A 26,660-nucleotide genomic window follows, 5' to 3' on the forward strand; every position below is an offset into this window, starting at 1 on the left:
ATGGGATTACGTAAACTGCCTTACATACATCAGTATAGATGATTATACAATTAGGAGTGCCGACCAGATGTTCTAGCGGCAGGCTCTTGGAATTACACACTCTCGCTACTCCCGATTATACACTCTTGGACCACTGTCAAATTTAAGGGTTTCACTTTTGTAATGAACGTCCCTTGACTGTGAATATAGTTTTAATTTACATTCTCGGATTTGGCCGCTTGGTGCCCATTTAGATTTAAAAGGGAAGAATCAAGATGCAAATTAATATTTCAGGTTTAGTAGGTTTTTCTCAACTTATCTTTCTCTGGTGCAACTGTTCCATGTGGATAAGCACTTTCCTTTTCCATTTATTGAGAAAGTTGATAACAGGAATGTACCCACACACGCCCCTTTACAAGGTAAAGCAACCACGAAGATCACCCAGCCGCCTCAGCAGAGGCAATCACTCCCTGATGCCACTGCGCATGCCTGTCCACGACCCGACGCCGGGAGATGACGTCATCCGGCGCCGCGCCCTCCCGAGCGCCATGCTGGGCCTTCGTGGAGTGGCGCTCGCGCGGGGCCTGCGGGCCGGGGTGTCCGCCTGGCTGCGGGGCTCGAGCTGCCGTGCCCTGGGCCTGGCGCACACAGCAAGCGCGCCCCGCTCGGGAGACTGGCGGTCCCCAGCCTCACCGCAGTCACACGGGCGCCCGCTCAGCCTGTCGGCTGCAGCGGTCGTAAGCTCGGCGCCCCGTCCCCTGCAGCCGTATCTGCGCCTCATGCGTTTGGACAAGCCTATTGGTGAGTGCGGGCAGGCGCCCGGCACGGGCGGTCCAGGGCTCTGCGGGCCGCGGACCTCCGAGCGTACCCCTCGGAACTGTCCGCGTTGGCCGGCCGGGCGTATTGAAAAGGAGCACCCGAAAGCCGGCTTGGCGACCGGGCGCTGTGTATTCTAGGACGAATCACCTCGGAATGGGATCGGGACTGTCTCCGGAGGGACGGGCCGGCTTTCACACCCTCTGAGTTCTGAGTCCTAGAGTCAGGGAAAAAGAAAAAAAGCCCACTGGTCCAATTGTTGAATTTAGCGGAACATTGCGTTCTCGTAGCCCTGCATTTGCAACTTTACAGTGTTGGAGCACTTCTACAGTCACTAGAGTTTGATCCTCTCCACGATCCAGTGAGGCAAATAATTAAAAGATAAGACGCTGAAGAAACTAAAATCTCGTCAGAGCCAGACCAGAAGAAGCTAGTGGTTCGGTGCTGAGGTTTTTTCCCCCCTGTATCACCCGTAACGCAAAGATTTAGTATATTAGAAGGCAGCAAGTACATGTCAGTTTATAATTACCCGCTGAGATTTCCCAGACCTTCTATTTAACACATACCACCTCACTCTCTTCCTCTTTATCCCCCCCCCGCCTTTTTTTTTAATAGCACTCATCATTAAATATCGTTATGCACTTATTTTATTGACTCCTCTAATGCAATATAAGCTTCATATACCTGGGACTTATTCTACTCTCGAACATTGTTCGGCAGTATTATTAAATGAATTAACAAATTCCTATCACATTGCCCTAGACTTAGGGATAGAAAGAGCCATGGAAACTCCCTGCTTTTGAGGAATTCTGGTATGTCTGAAAATAGATAGTTGATGAACTGGGAAAGTTTGGAATCAGATATGATTAGTAGAGACATAAGTGCTGCAGAAAAAAAGAGAAATTGAAAAGTGAAAAGGCGCCCAGACAAACCACTCCAGACAGGGGAACTCACACAAGAGATTTTACTAGGCAGACTAACAGTGTCTGCCCTGAAGAGAGAGAGAGCACGCGAGAGCATGGCGGGGGGAGCTTCGCCTAAATAGTTGAATTTCCCGGACTAAGGATAATGGGACCAATTGCTGAGCAGTTAAAATTCGGGGACTACAGATTAAGCCAATGGCTGCCGAGCACAAGCTGATAGGTGGACCAATGACTGGATAGGATGGCAGACTGACCGCTGGGGTGCTGTCATGCCTCCTTGCCTTCCCCGCAGGTGTGTTCTGCGCCCCACCACCCAGGAAGGAGCCCCACCGCGGTGGTAGGGTACGCTGGTCATAGGCAGCCCTGGACCCAAGATGAGAGCCAGACGGCAGGGCAAACCCTGCGCCTGCCTGCAGCCTGCCATGGCCAGGCGACACCTGGCGGGTACACCGGGGCAGAGTGCTGCATCCTACAGAAATCACTGTGGGTCTCCATAAAAAACTTTTTAAAAAACCTTTAAAAGTTTTAAGAAGAAATTGTACTCCAAAGAACATTTTGATTTTGCAGAGGAAAGAGACTTGGAGGGAGAAATATTTTTGCAAAGATCCAAAGGGGTGTAGTGTTGGAGCAGTAAGAGTATGAGCCTGACCTGCAACTCCAAAAGGGTATAGAAAATAGTAGGAGACAAGGGTGAACTGAAGAAGATGAATAACAAGGAGAAAGAAGATAAGACTGTATTCGAGCTAATGTAGGTATCACATTTGCCATATCAGGGTGTGGAAACACATTCAGATGCCTGGATGTATTCATTTGGCCTTTGTCCATTCAAGACCCCCCAATTAGAGTCTAGATTTTTGTACTACTATTTGGAATCAGAGAACTGAGTCATAACACTTAGCAATTAAATATAAAAATATATTAAATAATAAGTATAACCCTGCCATCATTGGGATGACCTCTTACATTTTAGGACCAGATTCAAGTTGATAGACATAAATTTCTAAGCCCAGTTCTAATCTAAAGCTTGACTGTTATTTCTGTTCTTGGCTCCAGCATTGCAGAACTGTAGGAGAGACAGACATTCAAAACAGATTAACAGCTGCCATTTTTACCATTTTCATAATTAAACCTCTGACTTCTTTCTTACTGACTGGACATTTTGCCATGTAACAGGAGGCTATAAAGGGGTTATGAGCAAGTTTTGGAGCCAGACCTTTTAGATTTGGATCTCTATTCCACACATTTGAGAAACCTTAGTTAAATTACTTCACCTCTTTGGGCTTGATTTCTTATGTATAAAGGGAAGATACGAATAATGACTTTATAAGGTTGTCATTAAAGTGCCTGGCATATAACAAGGGCTCAAGAAACATAAGTCATTATTACTACAGAAGTGGCTATTAGAGAAAATTGTGTTATGCATGTTAAGATTCCAGCCTTTAGATACATACTTTGATTCTAAATAAAATTATTACAGATTTTTCAAAAAACTTAAGAGTTTAGTCAACAAACATTTTTGAACCCCTACCATATGCCAGAGACAGTAATTGAGAGAATTTGTGGTTTAATATTTCTTTATTTAAATTCTCCCATAAGGTAATTGTGTGTATTATTTTACTTTTTGGTAGCTATATCTTGTTACTTTCATAAGCCAGTAGATTTCATTGTTTTTGAAAGCAGAATAACTTCATTAAAATGGGTCAATCAACATTTTTCAGGAAGTTTCAGTAGGTGGCGCTCGTTCCGTTAAATTGGCAGTTTAATTTTTGGGTGATTATGTTTTCTTAAAGGTAATCCACAACTAGTGAATGCATATTAGACTCACTTTTTACAGGTACTTTGAACTACCTATCATCTCTCAGAATTTGATCATTTTATTTCATTCCTCAGAGATTTGGTCCTTTTCTATAATAAACATTTCTTCTATTTCTACATCTTTCTCTTTTTTGATACCTGAGATTGAACTCAGGGGTGCTTAACTACTGAACCATATCCCAAAGCCCTTTTTAAAAATATTTTATTTAAAAACAGTGTCTTTGAGTTGCCTGTGGCCTAAGTTTCTGTGACTGGCTTTGAACTTTCAATCCTGCCTCAGACTGCGGAGCCACTGGGATTACAGGCGTGCAGCACCAGGCCCAGCTTCTGTCTTTCTTTACAGAGGGAGCATAAAGAATAAAGATGTTTTGGGGAAGACAGAAAAAAAATGTTGCTGGGAATTAGTAGAGGCAAAAGAATAAGTAGAACTTAAGTGTTATGTAAAGATTTTAGGTATAAAAAGTGATGGCATTCAATTTAGGGCATAGACTATATAGCCTTGGGCAAATTACTCCCTCTCTACTTCAACTTCTGTATTTATAAAATGAATGTAATAAAAATAATACCTGTCTCATAGCTTTGTTGTGAAATTCCTAAGTGGTCTATGAAAGCTTATGGCACATAGGAAGCACTACATATCTATAATAGTCTTCATAATCATTATCATTGGTATTGTCACAATAACTCCATGAGGTGGATGTTCTTTTCCCTCATTTATAGATGAAACCCAGATGTGAGTCTTCAGATAATTTAGTGTCTAGTGTCACTCAGCTTATAAGTGGCAGACATGGAACCGAGAAGTCTTTTGACTTTCCCCTTCTCTATAGGAGCCTTCCTTATCTGTAGGGGAACTGGACAGGTACCTATCAGTAAGTGCCCAGTACTTACAAGACAGACTTCTGACCAAGGAAATTTTGTTCCTAACATGATAAACTATAAGTGGATGTACATTTTCTCTCTAGATTTAAAAAAAAAAAAATTTAATGGAAACTTCAGTTCTACTTGCACAAGTAAACAATAGCTGTGAAATAATTCTTCTCGAGACTAGGAGGACAGTATCAGCTATTCCACTGTTCCTTGCACTCTACTGGTAACTCCAAGGTAAAGGAAGTAGTCAAACCTATTATCTTTACTTAACCTCTGTTTTTCTATTTCTTTATCTATAAGGTAGAGTTACTAATAATACCTATTTTATGATATTATTGAGACTTGGATGAGTTTATATATAGAAAATATTTGGACAGTGCCTAACATTTTGTGAACATTCAGTAAATGTTTGTTAATGTTATTGTTTTAGATGGGGTACACTAAATATGAATCTCTCTAGGACAACTTGAATTCAGATACTGGACTGGGCATGTCTCAAGGTTTTAGCTTGAGGTCTCTCCTTGCCTTTTCTCTGTTCTGTGAATTTAACCACCCGTTAGAAAAGATTCCCTGATTCCTCTTCACCTCCTCCCCAAATAACTTGGATGGTTCTGTTTTATCCCTTTAGAGGAATTTGTTCCTGCCCAGTTGTTGAATTAATCTTTTATTGTTATTGCTTATTTAACTAATTTCTTACTTTTGATTTATAAGCTTTATGAAAATAGAAACCAGCTCTTTTTTGATCACCTTTGTATTTCTGTGTGCTTCACAAATATTTGTAAATGAATAAATTTACACTTGTAAATGATTTTGGGAACATTAGTCATTTGACCTTTTTTTAAATTTTTAAAAAAAATTTTAGTTGTCTATAGACCTTTATTTACTTATTTATTTATCTATTTATTTATTTATGGTGCTGAGAATCAAACCCAGTGCCTCACACATGCCAGGCAAGCACTCTACCACTGAACCACAGCCCCAGCCCCATTTGAGCATATTTTGTGCAGAATTTGATCTTTATTTATCTTGGAATCCTTTTTCTCTGTGTTCCTGAATACAGGAGGAAAACTCAGAGTTTTATCTAATTGGCACCATATCCAAATATTAGTTGAAAGGCTTTCTTTTAGAAGTAGAATATTTATTGAAATTCATGTGTAAAGTCTATTATCTGTATAATCTATTTGCTTAATTTCATCAGTTTGTGGGTTAAATACTAAGAATTAACTCCATCTGTACATGTAGTTGCAGCATATGTTACAAAATAACAAAAAGCTGTAAAGTAATAAATCCTCTCCTCTAAGACCATCTCAGTGTATTGTACTAACAACAATAAAGAAAGTTTCTGTTAACTTTTTGGAGCAGCTAATATTTGCAAATGATACAGAATTCAGAAGTTACCAGGGGAGAGTGAAAGATAAGTCTCCACCCCTGTCTCTTATTCATGTAGTTCCCTTTCCCAGAAGCAATTATTGTGTTCTTAATGTGCCCTTACTGACATGGTATGTGAACATACTTACACTCAAATATATGTATTTGTTTTATATATAGATGTGTGTTTTATAAATATAAATAGCATTAAAAATTTTAAGTCACCTTCTGTAAAGATAGGACCATTTTATAACCTCCTCAGAAATACATCAGTGTCTAACTCCCAGGGTATATCATCAGACTTTGGGTTTTGCCAGTCTTATAGGTGAAAAATGTCTCATTGTAGTTTTAATGTGTGTTTCTCAAAGTTGAGTGTCTCTTCACATGAATAACAGCTATTTGTATTTCTTTTTGTGCAAACTTCTTTTATGTCTTTTGTCCATTTTTAATTGGACTACTGATCTCTTCTTCGTTTCTAGGAGCTCTTTACATATTAGGGAGAACAATCCTTTGAAATATTTGTTTTCCCAGTTGCATCATGTATTTTTTAACTTTGCTTATAGTGCTCTTTACATCAATGACATGTGGCATTTAAACAAATAAAACCAGTAAATTGATGGGAATTTGTGCCTGTTTTGTCTTTTTATTCTCCTTAGGAACTTGGCTACTGTATTTGCCATGTACCTGGAGCATTGGTTTGGCAGCCGAACAAGGTTGTTTTCCAGATTGGTACATGTTATCCCTCTTTGGCGCTGGAGCTATTCTGATGCGTGGAGCAGGCTGTACTATTAATGACATGTGGGACTGTGACTACGATAAAAAGGTAATTGTATCCTGAAAAATAACAGAGTGACTTGTCTGAATTCTGCAGAATAACATGGCGGCATCACTTCGGAATGCCATAAAAAGCTACAGGATCAACTAATGTCCTCACTGAAAGCCAGCATGAGAAATGTCAGTGTCACTTGAAAAGCTGGTGTTGTCAAGTTTAGTTACTTTCTTCCTCAACACAAGAGTAGCATGGGGCACGAATTTGCTGAGTATAAAGGAGTTAAAGGGTAGGAGTAAAAGTGAAAAATCCACCCTGAACTTTTTAGTGTCCAAAAGATCTGCTGTCCCTTTCATTGAGATATATTTGGAGCCCTAACTATGCTTTCATATCAAATCTTAATTTAAATAAACAAAGGCAGTCCTGTAAGCATTGGTTATACAGGAGTCCCCTTTATCCTTGATTTTGCCTTTTGAGGTTTCAGTTATCCAAGGTCAGCTAAAATTAAATGAAAAGTCTCAGAAATAAATAATTTGTAAGTTTATATTGTTCACCATTCTGGGTAGTATGGTGAACTCTTTTCTTAAAATATATTGTTATAATTTTATTTCATTTTTAACTATTCTAGTTAATATCCTACTGTGTCTAATCTATAAATTAACTACCTTCAGTATGTATGCATAGGAAAAAGCATAGTATACTTAGGGTTTGGTGCTGTTTGCTGTTTTAGGCATCCAAGAGGATCTTAGAACATATTCCCAGTGGATAAGGGGCAACTCTATTCTGTTTTCTCCTAGAAAATTATACATGCTTAAATTCTGAAAAATTCATACAGTATAGAAATGCAAAGGGTAGAAAGTACAAGTCCTCTTTATCTCCTCCTCAGAGCCCCAGAGAAAATTTAACAGTTGGCTGTATTATATTATATTTCAATGGATTATTTTTGTGCATATTCTAATGCATATGTATAATTTTTTCTTTGTTCTTTAACAGACCATTATTTTCTCAAGGAAAGGGGCCATGTTGTTTGCTTTTTATCTTAGCAATCAGTCATAATCAGTCCAAGAACATAAAATGCTCAAGTAAATAATCACATGAACTTTGAGTTTAAAAGAAACACATAGTGAAGGGCTAGGGGTATAGCTCAGTGGTAGAGCACTTGTCTAGCATATGTGAGGCCCTGATTTCCATCCCTAGCACCACACAAAAAAGAGCGGATGAGGGAAAGAAAGTCATAGTGAATTATATAAAGTGAATAATCTTCTGTAAACTTACATAAATTGAATTAGTACCCCTAGTCTTTCATACCGTCTGAATTTTCCTTATGCAAGGCAACATAATAATTATTAGTTTATATTTCCAGAAACCCAGAGTGCTGGGGACTCGAACCCGGGGCACCAGCATGAGAAATTATTAGTTTATAGAACAGTGCCATGTAATGTTATTTTAAATTCAAAAACATTTGAATACTGTGTATGTGACCCAGCAACAGGTTCTAGGGTTGCATGAAGGAAAACATTCCTGATCATCAGGTAATTAAAGACTGCCTACTTAAATTTAAGGGAGAGAGTCAGCATGAACGTTCAGGTTAGGGAGGGAAACGAACTTTGACATTGATCAGAATAAGATGGCAGAAAAAGAGTGGACTAGAGGATGAAGAGAAGCGTGTGAGATAATATACAACGTTTGGTAACCGCAGCTACATGGTTTGCGTACTGGAGATAGGATGTAATAGAAGGGTAGAAGGATCTGTGTGGTAAAGCATCAGCATGCCATGCTGACACAGTTAGGATGTCTTGATTTGCCAGCAGATGCACACTTTCTTCATTTGAAGATTCACTTCCTAATCAGTTTTTCATTCTGTATCCCATAAGAATGAGACTTCAAAATAATTCTTGGACATGTTTAGAGTAGAGTAGTTCTTCCTCCACCCCCCCCCCTTTTTTTTTTTTTTTTTTTTGCTAAATCAATGTAAGGCTTACAGAAAATGAGAAAAAATGAGAAAGTGCTATAAATGAATCCTACTTTCTGTCTATACAAGTGAACATTTGAAAATAAATATTTGAAAAGCATTTTATTCTTGGTAACCTATAAAAACTAAGACATGTGATTCCAGTGAATAGGGAGTTTAAAGATGAAATGCAAAATTGTACTTTCTAAGTTGTTTTATCTTATTTGGTAGGTTCTAAAGTTTAAGTCTAGGTACTTTTTGTTTTTGTTTATTGGCAGTGCTGGGGATCGAACCTGGGACTTTATGCATGCTAGGCAACTGCACTACCACTGAGCCACATTCCTAACCCAGTCCCATACTTTTGACTAGTGTTAAAGCTAATTACATAGATTTTTTGACTTCTCTTCCAGGAAGATAGAGTAGACATACTTTTCCCTCTTCTTCCCACTAAATATAACTAAAACTCCTGGACATTATATATAAAGAAAACATAAGAAGACTACAGAGTAAATGTAGGAATATGCAAATGGTATGCTGTTACTCCATGTACAAACAGAAACAACATGTATCCCATTTGTTTACAATAAAAATAAATTTTAAAAAAAGAAGACTATAGAGGAAAGATGGTATATTGGCTAGGAACCTCAGAACCCAAAGAACAACACAGTGATAAGTTTTCTGGGTTTTTAGTTTTTACCTCATATCCCAGTATTGGAACTAAAGGAACCAGCAATCTGGGAATACCAGTAGGCACAGACAAAAAATAAATAAATGAATAAATAAATAAATATGAAGTAGTAAAATAAAATATAAATATAATTTTAAAATACTCTACATAAGCCTACTTGGCAGGTCAGTGAAGTCCATGTGGTAAACATGAACTTATGACACCATCTGATAGTAATTAAGCAGCATCCACACCTCCTTCTTTTGCCAGAGCAGTGTCTAAAAAAGCCAGCATAGTACCCCCTATAATCCCAGCGACTCGGGAGACTGAGGCAGGAGGATTGCAAGTTCAAAGCCAGCTTCAGCAACTTAGAAAGGCCCTAAGCAACTCATAAAAATTAAAAGGGCTAGGAGTGTGGCTCAATGATTAAGCACCCATGGGTGTAATCCCTGGTACCAAAAAAAAAAATAAAAAAAGCCTGCTAAAACAGTGTTTAAATGAGACCCAGGTCTTAATAACAATTCTCAAAATGTCCAGGTTTCAATTAAAAATCACTCATCATACCAGGAACTAGGAAAATCTCAACTAGAGTTAAAAAAAAGACGATCAGATGAACAATCAGGATGGCCAGGGATATTAGAATTATCTGACAATTTTTAAAGCAGTGATCATAAGTATGCTTAAGTGAGCAGTGACAGACTGCTTGAAACAAATGAAAAATCATCAAGTATCAGCAAAGAAATAGAAAGCGTAAAGGGGAACCAAATGAAAATTTTAGAACTAAAAAATACAATAATTCCAATAAAAATTTAGTGGCTGGACTCAACAGCAGAATGGGAAAGACAGAGGAGGAATCAATGAACTAGAAAGAGAATAGAAATTACCCGAAGAGGAAAACAAAATAGACCCCAAAAATGAACAGTCTCAGAACGTGTGTGGGCCTATAACAAATGATTTAGCATTTGTTCCATTAGAATCTTGGGAAGATAGGAAAAAATAGGGTGGGCTGGAAAATACTTGAAGAAATAATAGCCGAAAATGTCTCAAATTTGGTAAAAGACATAAATATACATATTTAACAATGTGAGCATTTGCCAAACATGATAAAGAATTTCACACAAAATGCATCATGATCGAACTTTTAAAACCAAGGAAAAATTTTAAATCTTGAAACCAGTTGTAACGAAATACTAAAAGCATAATCCATAAAAGGAGAAATTGTTAAATTGAACCTCATGAAAACAAATTTTGATCAGTGAAAAATCCTGTTAAAAGGATTAAAAGATAAGCTACACACTGTAAGAAAAATTTGCAAACCAAATACCCAACAAGAAATTGATATTCAGAATATTTAAAGAACACTCAAAACTGAGGTGATAAATTAAATTAGAAAATGGATAAAGATATCCATCATCCAAGAGAACATACAGATTACAAATAACCCATATAAATATGTTCAACATCCTTAGCTTTCATGTAAATGCAAATTTAAACTACAGTGACATATAAATACAAATCTATCAGAATGACTAACAATAGTGACAACAGTCGAATGAATCAGACATAACTTTGATATGTTCATATATGAATACACAACCAGTGTAACTCCACATCATGTACAGCCACAAAAATGGGAGTTATACTCTGTGTGTATAAGATGTTAAAATACATTCTACTGTCATGTATAACTAAGTTTAAAAAAAAGGTGACAACAACAAATGCTGGCAAGAGGGCAGAAAAGCAATCACTTATACATTGCTAGTGAGAAGGTTAGGATTGGGAGTTTGGTTTGTTGGTGTTAATCTAAATATGTAACTACCATACAGTTTAGCAATTGCCCTCCTATGCCTTTATTCCAGAGAAAGAAAAACTTAGGTTTACAAAACATCTGTACACAGATGTTTATATGGACTTTACTTATAATAGCCACAAACTGGCAACAACCAGATGTCCTTCAGTGGGTGAGTAGTCAAACAATATATGGTACATTCATAGTAGGAAAACTATAACACAAAAAGATACAAATTATTAATCCATGAAACAACCTGGGTGAAATTCCAAAGAATTATGTGGAGAGGGAAGAAAAAATCTGAAAAGGTTATATATTTCCTGCTTTCATTTATATAACATTCTAGAAAAGACAACATTATAGAAATCATGAATAGATTAGTTGCCAGGAATTATGGAAGCAATGGAGGCAGGAGATAAGTAGATGTGTCTCTCACAGGGCAAAATAAAGGAATCCTTGTGATAATAGTGTTGTATATCTTGCTTGCATTAATGTCAGAATCCTGGATTTAAGATTGTACAGTTGTTTGTTTCTTTGTTTTTTGTGGGTTTTTTTGTTTCTTTGTTTTTTGGTGTCGGGAATGAATTCAGGGGTGCTTAACCACTGAGTCACATCCCCAGTCCTTTTATTTTTTATTTTGACACAAAGTCTCACTAAATTGCTTAGATCCTCACTAAATTGCTGAGTCTAGCTTTGAACTTGCATTCCTCCTGTCTCAACCTCCCAAGTCACTGGGAGTCACTGGGATACAGGCATGCGCTACCACACCTAGCTTGTACAGTAATTTTGTAAAATGTTGTTATTAGTGGCATCTGGATAAAGGGTATATTCTTAAAATTGCTTGTAATTTTATAATTATTTCAAAAGAAAAAGCTCATTAAAAAATTACATTTATATCAACCACCTTTTTCCATTTTTTAATTAACAAAGAATGAACATTTTAGTTCTCCATAAGTGATTTTTTTTTTCTCCCTGGATGAAAGGGAACTGATAAATATCTCCTACATACCATTTTTCTCTGTTTAGAATCCATATTGTAGATTGACCTACAACAGAGCACTAAATAAATGTTGTGAGGTAGTTTTGCTAACCTGAATTTTTAAATATTATATGTATCTCTTTTTAAAGGATGACTTAAAAAGCTTGACTTAATTATAATGCTTAATGCTTACCTTATTTTTTAAAGGCAATATGAGTGTCATAAAGGACATGTTCATGGCCCAGCATTTTTGCTTAAGGCATTTCATGTTTTTTTATTATTACTCACTAAGAATTTATTGTCTAATTGCATTGCATGTTAAATAAATTGTTAAGATACTACATAATAAGTGAATTGTCATTAAGGTACACATAGGTTTAATGTTTTCATTGATGTATTATAATTTATCAGTCATGTAATAATATGACAAATATTAGGTTAAGAACATTGAAATAATCCTTAACACACAGATATTAATGATTCATTTTTGTAACTATGGTCATTCTGATTTCATAAAATATGTTTTGATCAATATGTTGTATCATCTTCAACCTTGATGGAGTACTTGTTTATTTGCAGCTTTCAAATTTAGGTAGGTAATTCTGTACTAGCATATTGAAGGGGCAGTTTATCTATTCTTTAGTGATGTGGTTAGTAGAATGGACGACTACTATCTCATAGCACCTGTGACCTTGGAAAGTTACAGAGCCTCTGCCTCAGTTTCATTAACATTAACATTAGAAGTGTCAAGAGCTATGAGGATTCAGTGAAACAATGCAATTATGGGTCTTAGAATAGTAGCACCTTGTGAACACTCATACTCTTGTTAGAATAATGATAATACCTTGAAATAAATATAAAAATATTATTTCCAATTTGAAACTTTAGAACCAAATCAGGAATGAAGATCCAAGTGTGGTACTTTAACTAGGATGTATCATTACAGTTTTGGATAAGTTGCTTTATTGCATAGTGAAGTATGATATAAATCTAATTGGCAGACTTTTTCTATAAAGAACCAGTTAGTAAATATTTGAGGCTTTGTAGGCCAAATTGTCTGTTGTAAATAATCAACTCTTTGTTAGAATGTGAAAACATACATATGCAATATGTTAAAAATGGGTATGGCTGTGTTTCTCAACAAAACTTTATAGACACTGAAGTTTGAATTTCATATTATTTTAATGTGTTACATTACTTTTAAAAAAATGTTTAGCCATTTAAAAAATGTTAGAAACCATTCTTAGCTCATTGGCTGCACAGAAATAGGCAGTAGACTGTTTGTGGCCTATAAAACATACTTTGCTAACCTTTGATACCAGTCATAAAGTTAATAATAGATAATATTTATTGCATACTTACATACTTCAGTGCATTTACTATATAAGGTAGGTGCTATTATTACTTCTTTCTATTTTTCCTCTAATAGGTAGGTAACCTAAGGCTAGAAGAGCTTAAGTAATTTGCCAGAATTTACCCAGCCAGTAAGTGATGGATTCAAATGCTGGATTCTCAGATCCCAGTTTCTGAGTTTTTAATTTCTGGCAATTTTGAAATTTTTGGTTAAATTCTTATTTGTGGTTGAATTTAAGACAGTCATATTTCATGAAGGAAAAGAACACTTAGTGTATATAATTTGTCTATTTAGCAGCTCTGTCGGTTCACATTCTCAGAGTGGTTTTGACCTTAGCATTTGGGTATAGTTGATAGAATATCACAGGTACATTCTTAAGTAACCTGGCAAAAGCACCCCCACTTACAAACACAGATAATCTGTCTTTTTTCTCATGTCTGAATTCTGAAGGTAATGCTTCATGTGCTCAAAACATTCATGTAATAATAACCTCTCTAATATCTCTCGCAACTTCCTCTTTCCTGCGAATTCTCTTTAGTATTGTGCCTATTTTCTTTATGAAAATTGAACTTATGCATTTGTTATGCTGAGTAGTTATTTAGTGAAATAACTATATAAAGAAGTTGCTCTGTTTGGTTTGTTTGGAGATGGGTATGCGAAATAGGGAATGAGAATCTTTAGCTCTTTTCAAAGCTGTTTTAAGTATGCAGTTTTAATTCTTGGCAGAACTTCAAGTGTTGTTTTCATTCTATTTTTATTCGTACCTTAGTGCCTACCATAGGCCAATCTCTTGATTAAATGTTTAAATAAATGAGTCACTAAATGAGGCTAAGGTATCTGTTTTTATTTGTTAAGGTTACAAGAACAGCAAATCGCCCGATAGCCGCTGGAGATATTTCAATTTTTCAGTCCTTTGTTTTTCTTGGGGGACAGCTGACCTTGGCACTGGGTATTCTTCTGTGTTTGAATTACTACAGGTATATTAAATGTGTTTTTCATAATCGTGTATAAAATCTCTTCTTGGAAATGATTAAAGTAGAAATAAAATAAAGTACAATTAGCTTTATCACAAAGTTGCTTATTGGCTACCTGAGAAACATCTGTAAGTTAGCAAGCGTAAATACAGTAAACCACCACACATTATAAAATCTGCTTCAAGAATGCTTTCAGCCAAAGGAATTAAGAGATCATCATTTAATTTGTTCTGAACTACCTTCAGTGTTTGTACATAGGTTCTTTGTTAGGTTTTATAAGTGTGTATATACCCACATGTATATGTACAATTTGATTTATGCTGATAATTATCTCTGAAGTCCATGGAAGCAGGAATGATTAGAATCATTTTTCAGAAAGAGGAACTATGTCTTTCCCAGACTCATATAACTAATGATTGACAGAAGAAAAAAGTGGGAGGACTCCTAGATCTCTTAAGCTGAGACACAATGTGTATGTATATCAGATGACTATTACAGAAAGCTTCAATGCAGTGTGTATGTGGGGGGGTGTCAGCAAATGTGTATTACTTTTCAGGAACTGGACTTAATTGCATGTCTTGGGCTCATAGCATAAAAGCACTTTTGGAACGTTATTCCTGGAGGGATGGTGTTAGATGAACTTACGGTATTTAAGAACATCTTATGGTTCCAGAATTGCTTTCCTTTTCTTGAGAAGTAAGTTTCTTCATCTGCAAAAAGGAATAAGAATAAAGCCTCCTACCTCCTGGGGTCATTGTGAAGATTCTCATGACTTAACAAACATAAAGTACTAGAATAGTGCCTAATATAAAAGTACTATATTTGTTAGCTATTATTTTGCTTGAAATATTTTTCTAATCAGTCCTTTAATAGGAAAAGTCAAAGTCTAGGAAGAGAATTTTATATAACAGAAAATATTACTTAAGATAAAAATATTTTCCACTTAGTATTACTAATGCCTTGAAATATTTAGCGATTTCTAAATGATTAATCCTGTTTTTCCTGTTTTTAGTATAGCTCTGGGAGCAGCATCCTTACTTCTTGTCATCACCTACCCACTAATGAAGAGAATTACATACTGGCCTCAGTTAGCCTTGGGTGAGCTTGGAATAGCTAAGTATTTCCTTTGATACTCTTAACCTACACTTTCATGTATCATATATAGGAGAGAGACAGATGAAATATCAAGTGAGTCATGAATTTTCCAAACCAAATTAATTTTCATATTATAAAGAGGATAATTAGTCATTTTTATTGGCTAAGAAAATCTTGCATATTTATTAAATTATCATTTTCTGGAATCTTTTTTAAAAGCCTGTGCATGTTTTTCCAGGCACTATGACACACACCTGTAGTCCCGGCTACACTGAGGCTGAAGAGGAGGATTGCAGGTTCAAGGCCTCTTGACCAGAGCCTGTCTCAAAAAGGGCTGGGGATATAACTCCATAGTAGAGTGCCCCTGGGTTCAGTTCTCAGTAACAACCCTCCCTCCCCTCCAAAAAAATCTAGGCATGTTGTCAAAAGATGTTTGATGTAGGTACCCTAAAGAATTTGAGGAATGAGATAGGAAGCACTCTGGTAGAACAAGGGATTAAAAGTTTATGTGATAGCTTAGACAGCAGTCATTCTGTGAAGCCTTTCTTAGACCTCCCAAGAACACATTAGTCTCCAGACCTCCATAACCCTCTACTGTGGCATTTACTCATTTCAACATTAATTCAGCAAGAATATATTGACAGTCTCCTGTGTTTCCCCATTAATAAATTGTGAGTAGGAGTTAAGGCATTCTTTACATATGGCCCAACATCTAGCATATAGTACTCAGCATAGGGCGGGTATTCAATAGACTATTTGTTGGTGTAAAGAGAGAAAGATAGGTAAGTCAGTAGGTAAATCAAAATCTATTACAAAAATATCTACTCCTAGACTTTTCTATTTTTCTGGAATGTTCTAGACTATTCCAAGTGATTCTAGGTTTTGGGACCATTCTTCCAATACACAAAAGAGCAAAAGGGCACCCCAGCAAATTGATGAAAGCCTGACTTGTGGGAAAGTCATGATAGAATTATTTATCTTCTTCTAAGATCTTCTAATTGAATGTTCTCTTTTATTATTGAAAAAAAGTAGAAAATTATATTCTTAACTACCTGGGAGTCTTGGTAGAAGGAGCCTAAGCATTTCCTATCCACAAGATAATACTCAAAAGCTGTTGCATTTCCTTCAGACATTTTTTAAACACTGCTTCTACCTGTGCCATGAATTATCCTAGGTACTTGGAAGACAAAAATGACCAAAACACATTTACCATCTTTAAGGAGATAGAGGAGGAGACAGATAAAACAGGTCATTATACAGTGTGGCATGTGTGAATACTGTAGGACTACAGTTAAGGGAGTTTTCTGAATGGAAATAGGCAATATAAGGAGAAAAGAGGTTTCTGAGAAAAAAACTGTTAGGGACACATTGAATTTAAGGTGCCTGAGAGACTCACAGGCAGAGGTGTTAAGCAGAATGTTAGTGTCTAGTCTGAAGCTTAGGGAATTGAACAGACTTGCAAATAGAGATTTAGGAGCTGTTATGTTTACATTCTTCATGGAGGATGGGCTTATAGAATTAGTGAGTCTATACTCTTATTTCTTATCTATACTCTTATTTCTGTAATTTACAGGGAAAGTTGAGTGGTAATGGAAAGAACTCAGGTTTTTAGGTCTAAATTCAGACCCCAGGAGTTGCTGTTTACTGACTGTACCAGGCACCACACCAGGCAGGATAAATGTTCTCATTAAACCTATTTACCTTATGGGTGATATTATTCTATTAGCTATGTTATTTTAATTATTAATTAAACTCTGATCCTGTTTCCTTTTTGGTAATTTTGTGCTAATAAGTGCCATACAGGACTGAGAGAATTTAATGAAGGAACACATAGGAAACAGTCTCTTCAGAGCCTAAAACAGCAAGCTCTTAATATATATAGATGCCTCTCGCCTTCTCTGAGGATTTCTGAAGTACATATTGACTTTTCCCCTCTGTGTTTTACCCATCATAGGGCTTACTTTTAATTGGGGAACTTTACTTGGATGGTCTGCTATCAAGGGTTCCTGTGATCCATCTGTGTGCCTGCCTCTTTATTTTTCTGGAGTTATGTGGACACTGATATATGATACTATATATGCCCATCAGGTAAAGAAATAAATTTTTTTCTTAACTTTGTTTTATATATTGTTTTTAAAAAACTTTACAATAAGAACCAAATTAAGGAGAAAATTGGATTTTTTTTCCTAAGAAGAAAGTCACAATTCCATGATGCCAATAAAATATTTGTTTCATGTTTATGTATGTGAACCAAAGAGTTAATTTATTTTGTTTACAAGAATTTAAATAATGTTTACTATACTCCAGGCACTATTTTCAACATTTTACACATATTAGTTTAATGTCCATAATAGGCTGCATGCAAGGTAGTTTTATTATTGCCATTTTACAGATAAGGAAATGTGTGAAGTAACTTGACCAGGTCACACAGTAGGTGGCAGAGCTGAGATTCAAACCCAATTTCCAGAGTCTATAGTTTTAATGTTACACAACGTTTCCCCTCTGTATGCCTCTAATCATTGCATTGGGCAACTTTTTTACTTAGTACAGGTGGTACGCATTTTCCCATATTTTTATTGATGCTTTATCATTGTCACTTTAAGACTACATAATATCCACTAACTTGGCATGCCATAGTTATTTTAAATTTACCAACATGTCTATTTGGGCCATTTAAGTTGTTCCTGAGTTTTCACAATTATAAATAGTATTTATAAATATTATAAATCACTAACACTTTACAAATATGAGGTTTTCAGGTAAATTTTCATGAGTGGTATTACTGAGGTAAAGGTATACACATTTTTATAGCTCTTGATAATACTTTGTCATAAGTTTAATTTTAGAAACTTCTTTTTTAGCATTTTTTAATTTATGACCTTTTACAGTTAAACCCTTTTTTTCCACCTTGAGATGCATCCGACAGAAAAATTTGTATTTTCGAGATATGTAATGTGATGATTTAATATACATATACATTGTGAAATGATTACCACAATCAGATTAATTGACATACTCATCACTACAATTAATTACCATTTGTGTGTGTGTGGTGAGGATATATTTATGAACTTTAAAAAATTTTTAACAATATTTTTCTTCTAAATTATGATTATGTATTCTCAATTATTTGCTTAAAGAATGTATCATGATTTAATACTTCTTTTCGTAATATTTCAACTGGATTTCATCCTGTTTCTTCCATCACCACTACATATGAAGAAGCAGATCTGTAATCAGCCTTATTTCTGAAGTGATATTTGACTCACAGTTTAGGAGAGATATTGACACTTTTTATAGTAAGGCCTGGAGCTAGTGGTTAGAATAACTGTATTCCAATTAAATTGACTTCTTCAGTAAAACACTGTGTACTCATTGAGACTTTTATGATCGACATAATTAAAGAGACAGTTTTCATCCTGATTGTGATTATAGTATGAAAGAAAAAGAAATAGAATAATCCCATACTGTTGTTTAGATTTGGTCCCCAAAAGCCACCCTGTCAGGTCACTGACTGCAGATGAGTGTACAGTTCAACATGCTGCCACTGTCATGTGACTACAGCTACTGAGGGAGACCACACAGCTAGATATGAGTGTGCCATCAAGACCTACCTGTGCATAAACAAAACGGACTTAATGGGAAAGCCAAGGAATCAATTGGGCTACAAGTGCAAGGGGATGGATGTGGTTATGTGGTGAGTGAGCATTTTAGCAAGATTAAAATACATAAGAAATTATTGAGACTTGAACTTTGAGGTAGAAAGGAGCTCTGTGAAGAATTGAGTTTTAATCAGGATATAGTCATTTTATGGTCATAAGAAATAAAATACATGGGAATAGAGCTGGCTGATGGTTTTAGCAGTGGCACATAAATGTGATTCAACCTACTCATTCATTACTGATTAGCCTGTGTTTCTGAGTTACTGTTATCTCTTACAGCTTGTGACATACCAGCATGCTCTTTAAAAGACCATTTCTTCTGCAGTTAGATAGCAGTGATGGTTGAACAACCTTGGGAATATATTTAAAAGTGCTAAATTATACATTTTGAAATATGAAATTTGTGGTATATAATTAAATCCCAAAAAACAGTTTCTTATTATTTTCTGATATTAGGACAAAAGAGACGATGCTCTGATTGGTCTTAAGTCCACAGCACTGCGGTTCCAAGAAAACACCAAGCAGTGGCTAAGTGGCTTCAGTGTTGCCATGATGGGGGCTCTGAGCCTAGTGGGACTGAATAGTGATCAAACTGCACCATACTATGCTGCTCTGGCCACTGTCGGAGCCCATCTAGCTCACCAGGTTTGAACTTTTTCTTACTTTTCCCTCATTTTTCCTTGGTACAAATTATAAAAATTATTTAAACAAAGTGCCCTCTGTGTTTAGCAAGGAACTTCTTTAACAACTTGTATTACCTTGAATTGCCCCCTACCCTGCCCCAACTTGTCATATTAAATATTTGACTAAATTATGTTAGAGAAATATTATAAACCTAAGCTTGGATTTTCCCCTTTGATTTTCCTGGAATTACTTCTGATATGTCTGGGAAATTTTCAGCAATGTATAAAACTTGTGGATTGATTGAATTGCTCCAAAAGCAGACTGATAAACCAAACTTTTTTTTTTTTTTTTAAATCTTTGTGTTGATGGTTAGCAGACTAATCATTCAGAAGTTTGGGTTTCTCTGCCATTGAGACCAGTGCCAGATAAGTCATGACATGCTAAACACGTCTGGGTTCTGCCTAGAAAGCAGGAAATTGTCATTTCAGAATATTCACCAGAATATTTAGAAATGTATAGGAATACATTGTTCAGACTATTTAGAAATGTATAGGAACATGCCTGGTTCTCTCTTACACAATTAGTGAGTGAGAGCCAAGAATATTAATTGTTTCAGTGCACCAGACAACCCTGCACAGTAAAGTTGTCCTGCCCAAATGTGACTTGTTCTTGGTTGAGAGACTTTGCTTCAATGAATATTACAATGAATCTGTGAAACCCACTTTATATTTTAAATTGCATATGTAGTCCTCTGTCTAGTCCTTAATGCAATGTTTTAAGATGGACATAACCTTCTAGTATTTGAATAGAAAGGAAACTGATGATTTAAAGTCTGCAGACCATATACTAATGAGTTCCCTATGCCTAGGGAAAAGTAAGACAAGAACATGAAACTTTCACAACATATTTGCAGGGCTACCAGGGGGGGAAAGAAATATGTGTGTATTCTAGGTCACTAGCCACAATATAGGTGTCTACATTCACTTCTCCATGTGGAAATGGGAAGAATATTTAGAAATGTATAGGAGCATGCCTGGTTCTCTCTTACACAACTAGTGAGTGAGAGCCAAGAATATTAATTGTTTCAGTGCACCAGACAACCCTGCACAATAAAGTTGTCCTGCCCAAATGTGACTTGTTCTTGGTTGAGAGATGTTGCTTCAGAGAATAAAGTTAGAAGCAGAAAATGGGTGTTACAGGGAACCAGACTTCAGATCACTCTGTGTAAGGAAGAGCTTTCTGAGTACAGGGAATATCCCTTAACTGAAATGTTTGAGACCAGGAATACTTTAGATTTTTGGAATATTTGCGTACCCATATGGGAAATGGGACCCAAATCTAAAAACAAACTTCATTTTTGTCTCATGTACATCTTATTCACATACCCTGAGGACAATTTTATAAAATGTTTTTAGTGTGTCTACATTTTGACTGAAGTTCATCACATGATGCCAGGTGTGGAATTTTCCACTTGTAGTATCATGTCTGTTGTGGTGTCAGTTTTGGATTTTGGAGCATTTCATATATTTGAATTAGGGATGCTCAACCAATAGTCAGAACTAAGAATAGCATGAGTTACCTTTCAAAGCATTTGCACACCCATTAGCCAGAAATTTTTAGGTCACATTTTCGATGATTCCTAGTGCAAAATATGAACAAATTTTTCTACATTGGGAGACAATTTGGGGTACGTTATTTCCCATTATTTAAAATCCAATGACTACTATTTCCTGCTCTGCGTTGATTTGTTTCTTTGTGATGTCCCAAAGCCCTGACAAGATACCAATGCAGCATTATGTTCTTCTCTTACAGATTTACACTCTAGACATCCACAAACCTGAGGATTGTTGGGACAAATTTACCTCCAACCGAACAATAGGAATAATCATTTTTTTAGGGATTGTCTTTGGGAACTTGTGGAAAGAAAAGAAGATAGATGAAACAAAGACAAATAAAGATAGTAAAATAGAAAATTAGCAAATAAGTTTAGGAATTGGTAAAACAAATTCTGACAAAACACTCAGGCTTTATAAGCACGTAATGCAACTCATGCAATATGCTAAAGAAGTAAGAACCAAAAAATGAAGATATAGATCATATTTGCCTGGATTTTAATTCATCTGTTTGCTAGCAAAATTTTTCCCCTGTCACAGAAACCAGGGACTCTAAGATTTGAGATGACTTTGAGTATTTAAGTTGATGCATTCTTCTGCCCATTATAATTCTCTTTTGAAGTTATGGAAATCATAATGAGTTTTGGCACTTTAGAAAACCCCAGATGTGTATCTCATCTGAATGAATGTCTCTGTAGGAAAATGTAATCTCTATTTATTTTTTATATTATCTAATTATAATTTATAAAATAGAAACATGTTTGAATGTACTGTTCCTTCCCTTGACCCCTTCAGAACATTTCCAACACAGCAACCAGAGGAATTCTCTTAAGTGACCTAAGTAAGGTCATATCATTCCTCTGCCCAGAATCCTCCAAGATCTCCCGTGGTCACTCAAAACAAACTTAGAATCCTGTTACCTGCTAGACTTCCATGATCTGGCTTCATCTCTCATTACTCTTCATACTCACACCTGCTCCAACCATGCTGTCTGCCTTACTGTTCTTAGAATAGGCAGACTCCTACCCTACGACCTTTTCATTTACTGTTCATTTTGCTTGAGTTAAAATTAGATCTTACTCCTTTACTGCAGGTTTTTTCTCTTCTCCCACTTCCCTCCCTCCCACCCTTCCTTCCTTCCTTCCTCTTTTTCTCTAAGTGAATTGTGATCCTCCTGCCTCTACCTCCCAAGTCACTGGACTATAAGCATGCACCACTGCTGCTAGCTACCAGGCTTTTCTTGGTCATTGTTTCTAAAATTTTACACAAATATCACCCATACTTCCTGTCTCTTTGCTCTTTATTGCTTTTTTCCTTCAGCACTTACTGTTAACCTAAAATACCTTTTACTTAATTTAAGTGACTATCATGTACAATGAGGTGAAGAGGAGTCACTTATATATGTGGGTTGCAGGCAGCAGTAAATGTTAACGTGCATAATATTGATGACAATGATGATAATGCAGCTGAAAGAACACTTATATATGCCCATCACTGATCAATAAGCATAGGAAAAATTGTTTAACTTTTTCCAGCAAATGATGAAACACTGAAAGTGTTAAGACTTAGGACAGAAGTAGAAACTGTAACCCAGCTATAGTAGCAATGAGTTGAGGGAGGAGGAAGTAGGAACATGGTACCCTACTTTTAATTAAATATGATTGCCTTTAATTTTATCTAATTCTTACACTGCATCAAGATAGAATTTAAATCTGTTGATTTGTTCTCTCAATACTATCACATTTTATTTTTTAAAGCTTAAACATCTTACCCTGTTAGCACTGGCTTCAGTTAAAAGGAGGATGAATGGCAGTGGTTTTATTTTTCTAAGTTGATGAAAGTTGAAACAAATTTTGGAATCAGTAAAAATCTTGCAGCCATTTGTGATAAATGGGGACAGGAGAAGAGAAAGTTAATTCATAGATTCACTTGCTCTCAAAAGCTGCTAAAACTTAACTGAATCATTTTAGTTATTTTACATTTCTGCTTTTGTCTTCCACCAGACAAGCAGAAAAATAATATAAATGGGTAAGGGTGAGATAGGAAAAAAAGATGAAGTAGGATATTAGTCTCTAGAATCAAGGACTCAAAACATTTCAGGGTCAGAAAGAACAGCAGTCATTCATCTACAGTGAGGATTGTCTGTCCCTTGCATAATTATGAGGGATATTGCCAGACATTTATGACAGTGAAAGCCACCAGTCTTGCCTTGGGAAATCCATTCAGTGGATAGAGTGCTTGCCCTAGACTTCTTTGGATTCTGTGAGTCTGTGTAGAGAAATGAGTGAAAGAATTTTATAAATTGTGGACAGTCGTCTTAAATAAGATTATGATGTGGGTGGAAATAGAGTGGAAACTACAGGGTGTAGAAATTACTTCACAAGTGCTGCCTCTCCCTCTTCCTGAATTTCTTTGCTGCTTTGCTCAATGCCTTTACCAGACTGGAAAGGCTTTTCACAAGCGGGCCATACCCTCCTGTTTCCCAACTCAGCCTCCAACCTCTACCCTCAGGGCTGGTCTCTTTGCTGTCCGCAGGTCACCCTCATACACCGTTTTGTCATTACAACTGTTCTGCCCGAGTAGGATGGTGAGACCCAGCTTCTGGAGTAATAGGCCAGGGTGTGAATCCTGGCAATCTTCAGCTAGGATCTCTCTGGCACGTTATCCTCATCTGCCAAACTCAGCTGTCATCAACATTTAACTGATTTGGTATATTATAATCTCACTTTTATCCCCCACAAAACTTCATATATTGAAGTTCTAACCCTTTGTATCTCAGAATGTGTCTGTATTTGCGGATAAGATCTTTAAAGAAGTGATTGAATTAATAAAATGAGATCTTTAGTGTGTATACTAATCCAATGTGACTCATGTCCTTATAAGAAGAGGGAAATCCTAGATATATACACTAGACAAATATATGCAGAGAGAGACAACCACATGAACACTTAGCAAGAAGGTAGCTGGCATCTGCAAACAAAGAAGAGAGTCCTCAGAAAAAGCCAACCTGCCAGTACTTTGATTTCAACCATTTTGCATCCAGAACTGTGATGAAATAAATTTGTTTTTTAAACCACCTGATCTGTGGTAGTTTATAATGGCAGTCGTAGGAAACTAACCAGAAACCCTGAGCCTGGCATAGGAAAGTCAAGAGAATAGAAGGTCTCTCTTTGTCCTGCAATTTGTCCTTTTTGTCCCAAAGGACAAATTTTGGCCCTTCCAGTGTCCACAACTACAGAGGTTTAATAAAGCCCTCCCAATATGTTACATGGTAAAAGGCTCTTTGCAAATGACTGAGTTAAGACTCTTAAGATACAGAAATTATCTCTTTGTCTAGGGGTGCAACATAATCACCAGTCCTTATAAGAGGGCAGGGAAGTTAGCCAGGCGTGGTGGTACATGCCTGTATTCCCAGCTATTTGGGAAACTGAGGCAGGAAGATCACAAGTTCAAAACCAGCCTCAGCAACTTAGCAAGACCTGTTTCAATAAAAAAATAAATAAAAAGCTCTAGGGATGTGACTTAGTAATAGAAAACCCTGTATTAAATCCCTGCTATTCCCTCTACCTTCCCTCCCAAAAAAGGCAGTGGTAAGAGATATAATAGCAGAAGCAAGAGATTGGCATGATGAGGGGAAGGTATTATGAACCAAGGAATGCAGGTGGCTTTGGAAGCTAAAAAAGGAAACAGGCACATCCCCTCAGTGTACAGAAGGAACCAACCCTGCTGACACCTTGACTTTAGACCGATAAAGCTGATTTTGGACTTCTGATCTCCAGAACCATAAGATAATAAATTTCTGTCCTTTTAAGCCACTAGATTTATGGTAATTTGTTATAGCAGGCACAAGAAATGAATACAACTATTCCAGCTTTCACTGACCTGTCCTCTGAATTCCCAGAGCACTTTGTACTGGTGGAGCAGTAGCTAAAAAATTCAAGACCTGGCCACAGTTGCTTGGGTTGGAATCTTTGCTTTAATATCTACCAGTGGGATGATCTTGAGCATATTCCGTGATCTCTGAGGTTCAGATGCTCAAAAGGATGATAATACCTTCCACATGATTTTAAGATTTTTGTCGCCCCCTGTTAGATACAAAGTTTATGATAACTGGGACTTTGTCTTATTTGCTGAAATGTCCCCACTACACCACACCATAAGGGCTCAAATATTTATTGTACATCAGTTGAGCTAACATTTGAGCTGCTCACCAGACCTGGTGTTATCTGCAAACAGAAAAATATGTGTGTGTGTGTGTGTTACTGGGGATTGAACCCAGAGTCCTACATACGCTAGGCAAGCACCTTTATCACCGAACTGCATCCCAGCCCAACCATTAGAAATCATTAATGTCATTCAGTGACATCTAAAGTGTACAACATGAGGCACCATAGTAAAAATAATTTCATGCACACATGATCAAAACTGTAAAAATACAGGTTATGAAGATTAAAGAAGCAAAAAGATCTTAGGTAACAGCTTATTAGGATGTAGTTTTGTAACGAAATTGGAAGGGTATTTTGTAAATTTCATGTTTAAGCTAACTCAGTACAATTTGTAGTTTTTAATATTTGTGAGATAACCTATGTGTAATCCTCACAAAAACAAAGGCAAGAAAATTACCATTTTCATAAATTCTTTCCAAAATAAATACTAAGATTGAGGACGGAGGAAGCCATAGAACTAGCCCCAGACTTCCCTGTCTTCCTTTGACCATAACCTTGGCCAACATCTGAAAAAGAATTTCAGTTCTAAGAAAAGATAAACCTCCAAAATAAAAAAAAGAAATTAATAAATATTGGGGAATATAAATGACTTCAAAATAAATGAATATAAATTTTACTTTTAGTTGAAATTAACAAAGAGACAAATGAACAGTTGAGTCTCAAATACATTGAGTCTCTAAAAAAGATTTTAAAAATTCCTTATAAAGAAAAATTTTATAAAAATGATTAAGACTGTAGGGTCACTGCATTTTATAAATTATAATTTTAAACAAAGCCCTGCCATGAATAAGAAGAAAAAAAAAGATAAACCCCAACAGAGCACTAAAGTTAGACTATCCTTGTGCTGCCAAGAAGTTACAGTGTAAAATGGTCATAATCCCATCTCATGGTAGAGTCAACACATTTTCTTAACCAATGATGTCAGAGCTTCCTGTAAGGGTGGATAATAATTGCCACACCTTGCTTGTTATCAGAAACATATGTCCAGGAATAGCAATATTGCCTTACTTATCTTCAAGACAGGAAACAGTTACCTATAGCTTTCTTCTCTTCTGCCTTAAAAAAATAATTACTGCATTTTCAATCCCCAATACCACTGGTGTGTGTGTGTGTGTGTATCTATATGCATTTTCACTTAATATTTTATCATATCATTAATCATTTTTTTAAATATCAGTGTTTATTGGCT

The 26,660-nt window shown here is 36.2% G+C and overlaps 1 protein-coding gene across 1 annotated transcript; it reads left to right on the forward strand.

Annotated features, from left to right (window-relative positions):
* Nucleotides 1-507: 507 nt before the first annotated feature.
* On the forward strand, nucleotides 508-24,321 carry Coq2 (coenzyme Q2, polyprenyltransferase). Its single transcript, XM_047565920.1, has 7 exons — nucleotides 508-780; nucleotides 6,425-6,591; nucleotides 14,133-14,254; nucleotides 15,264-15,349; nucleotides 17,301-17,434; nucleotides 19,465-19,653; nucleotides 21,445-24,321. The coding sequence occupies exons 1-7, from the start codon at nucleotides 528-530 to the stop codon at nucleotides 21,607-21,609; spliced, it is 1,116 nt and encodes a 371-aa protein (XP_047421876.1). The 5' UTR covers nucleotides 508-527; the 3' UTR covers nucleotides 21,610-24,321.
* Nucleotides 24,322-26,660: the final 2,339 nt, after the last annotated feature.

Source organism: Sciurus carolinensis, chromosome 10 (genome assembly GCF_902686445.1).
Source record: "Sciurus carolinensis chromosome 10, mSciCar1.2, whole genome shotgun sequence".
NCBI lineage: Eukaryota > Metazoa > Chordata > Mammalia > Rodentia > Sciuridae > Sciurus > Sciurus carolinensis.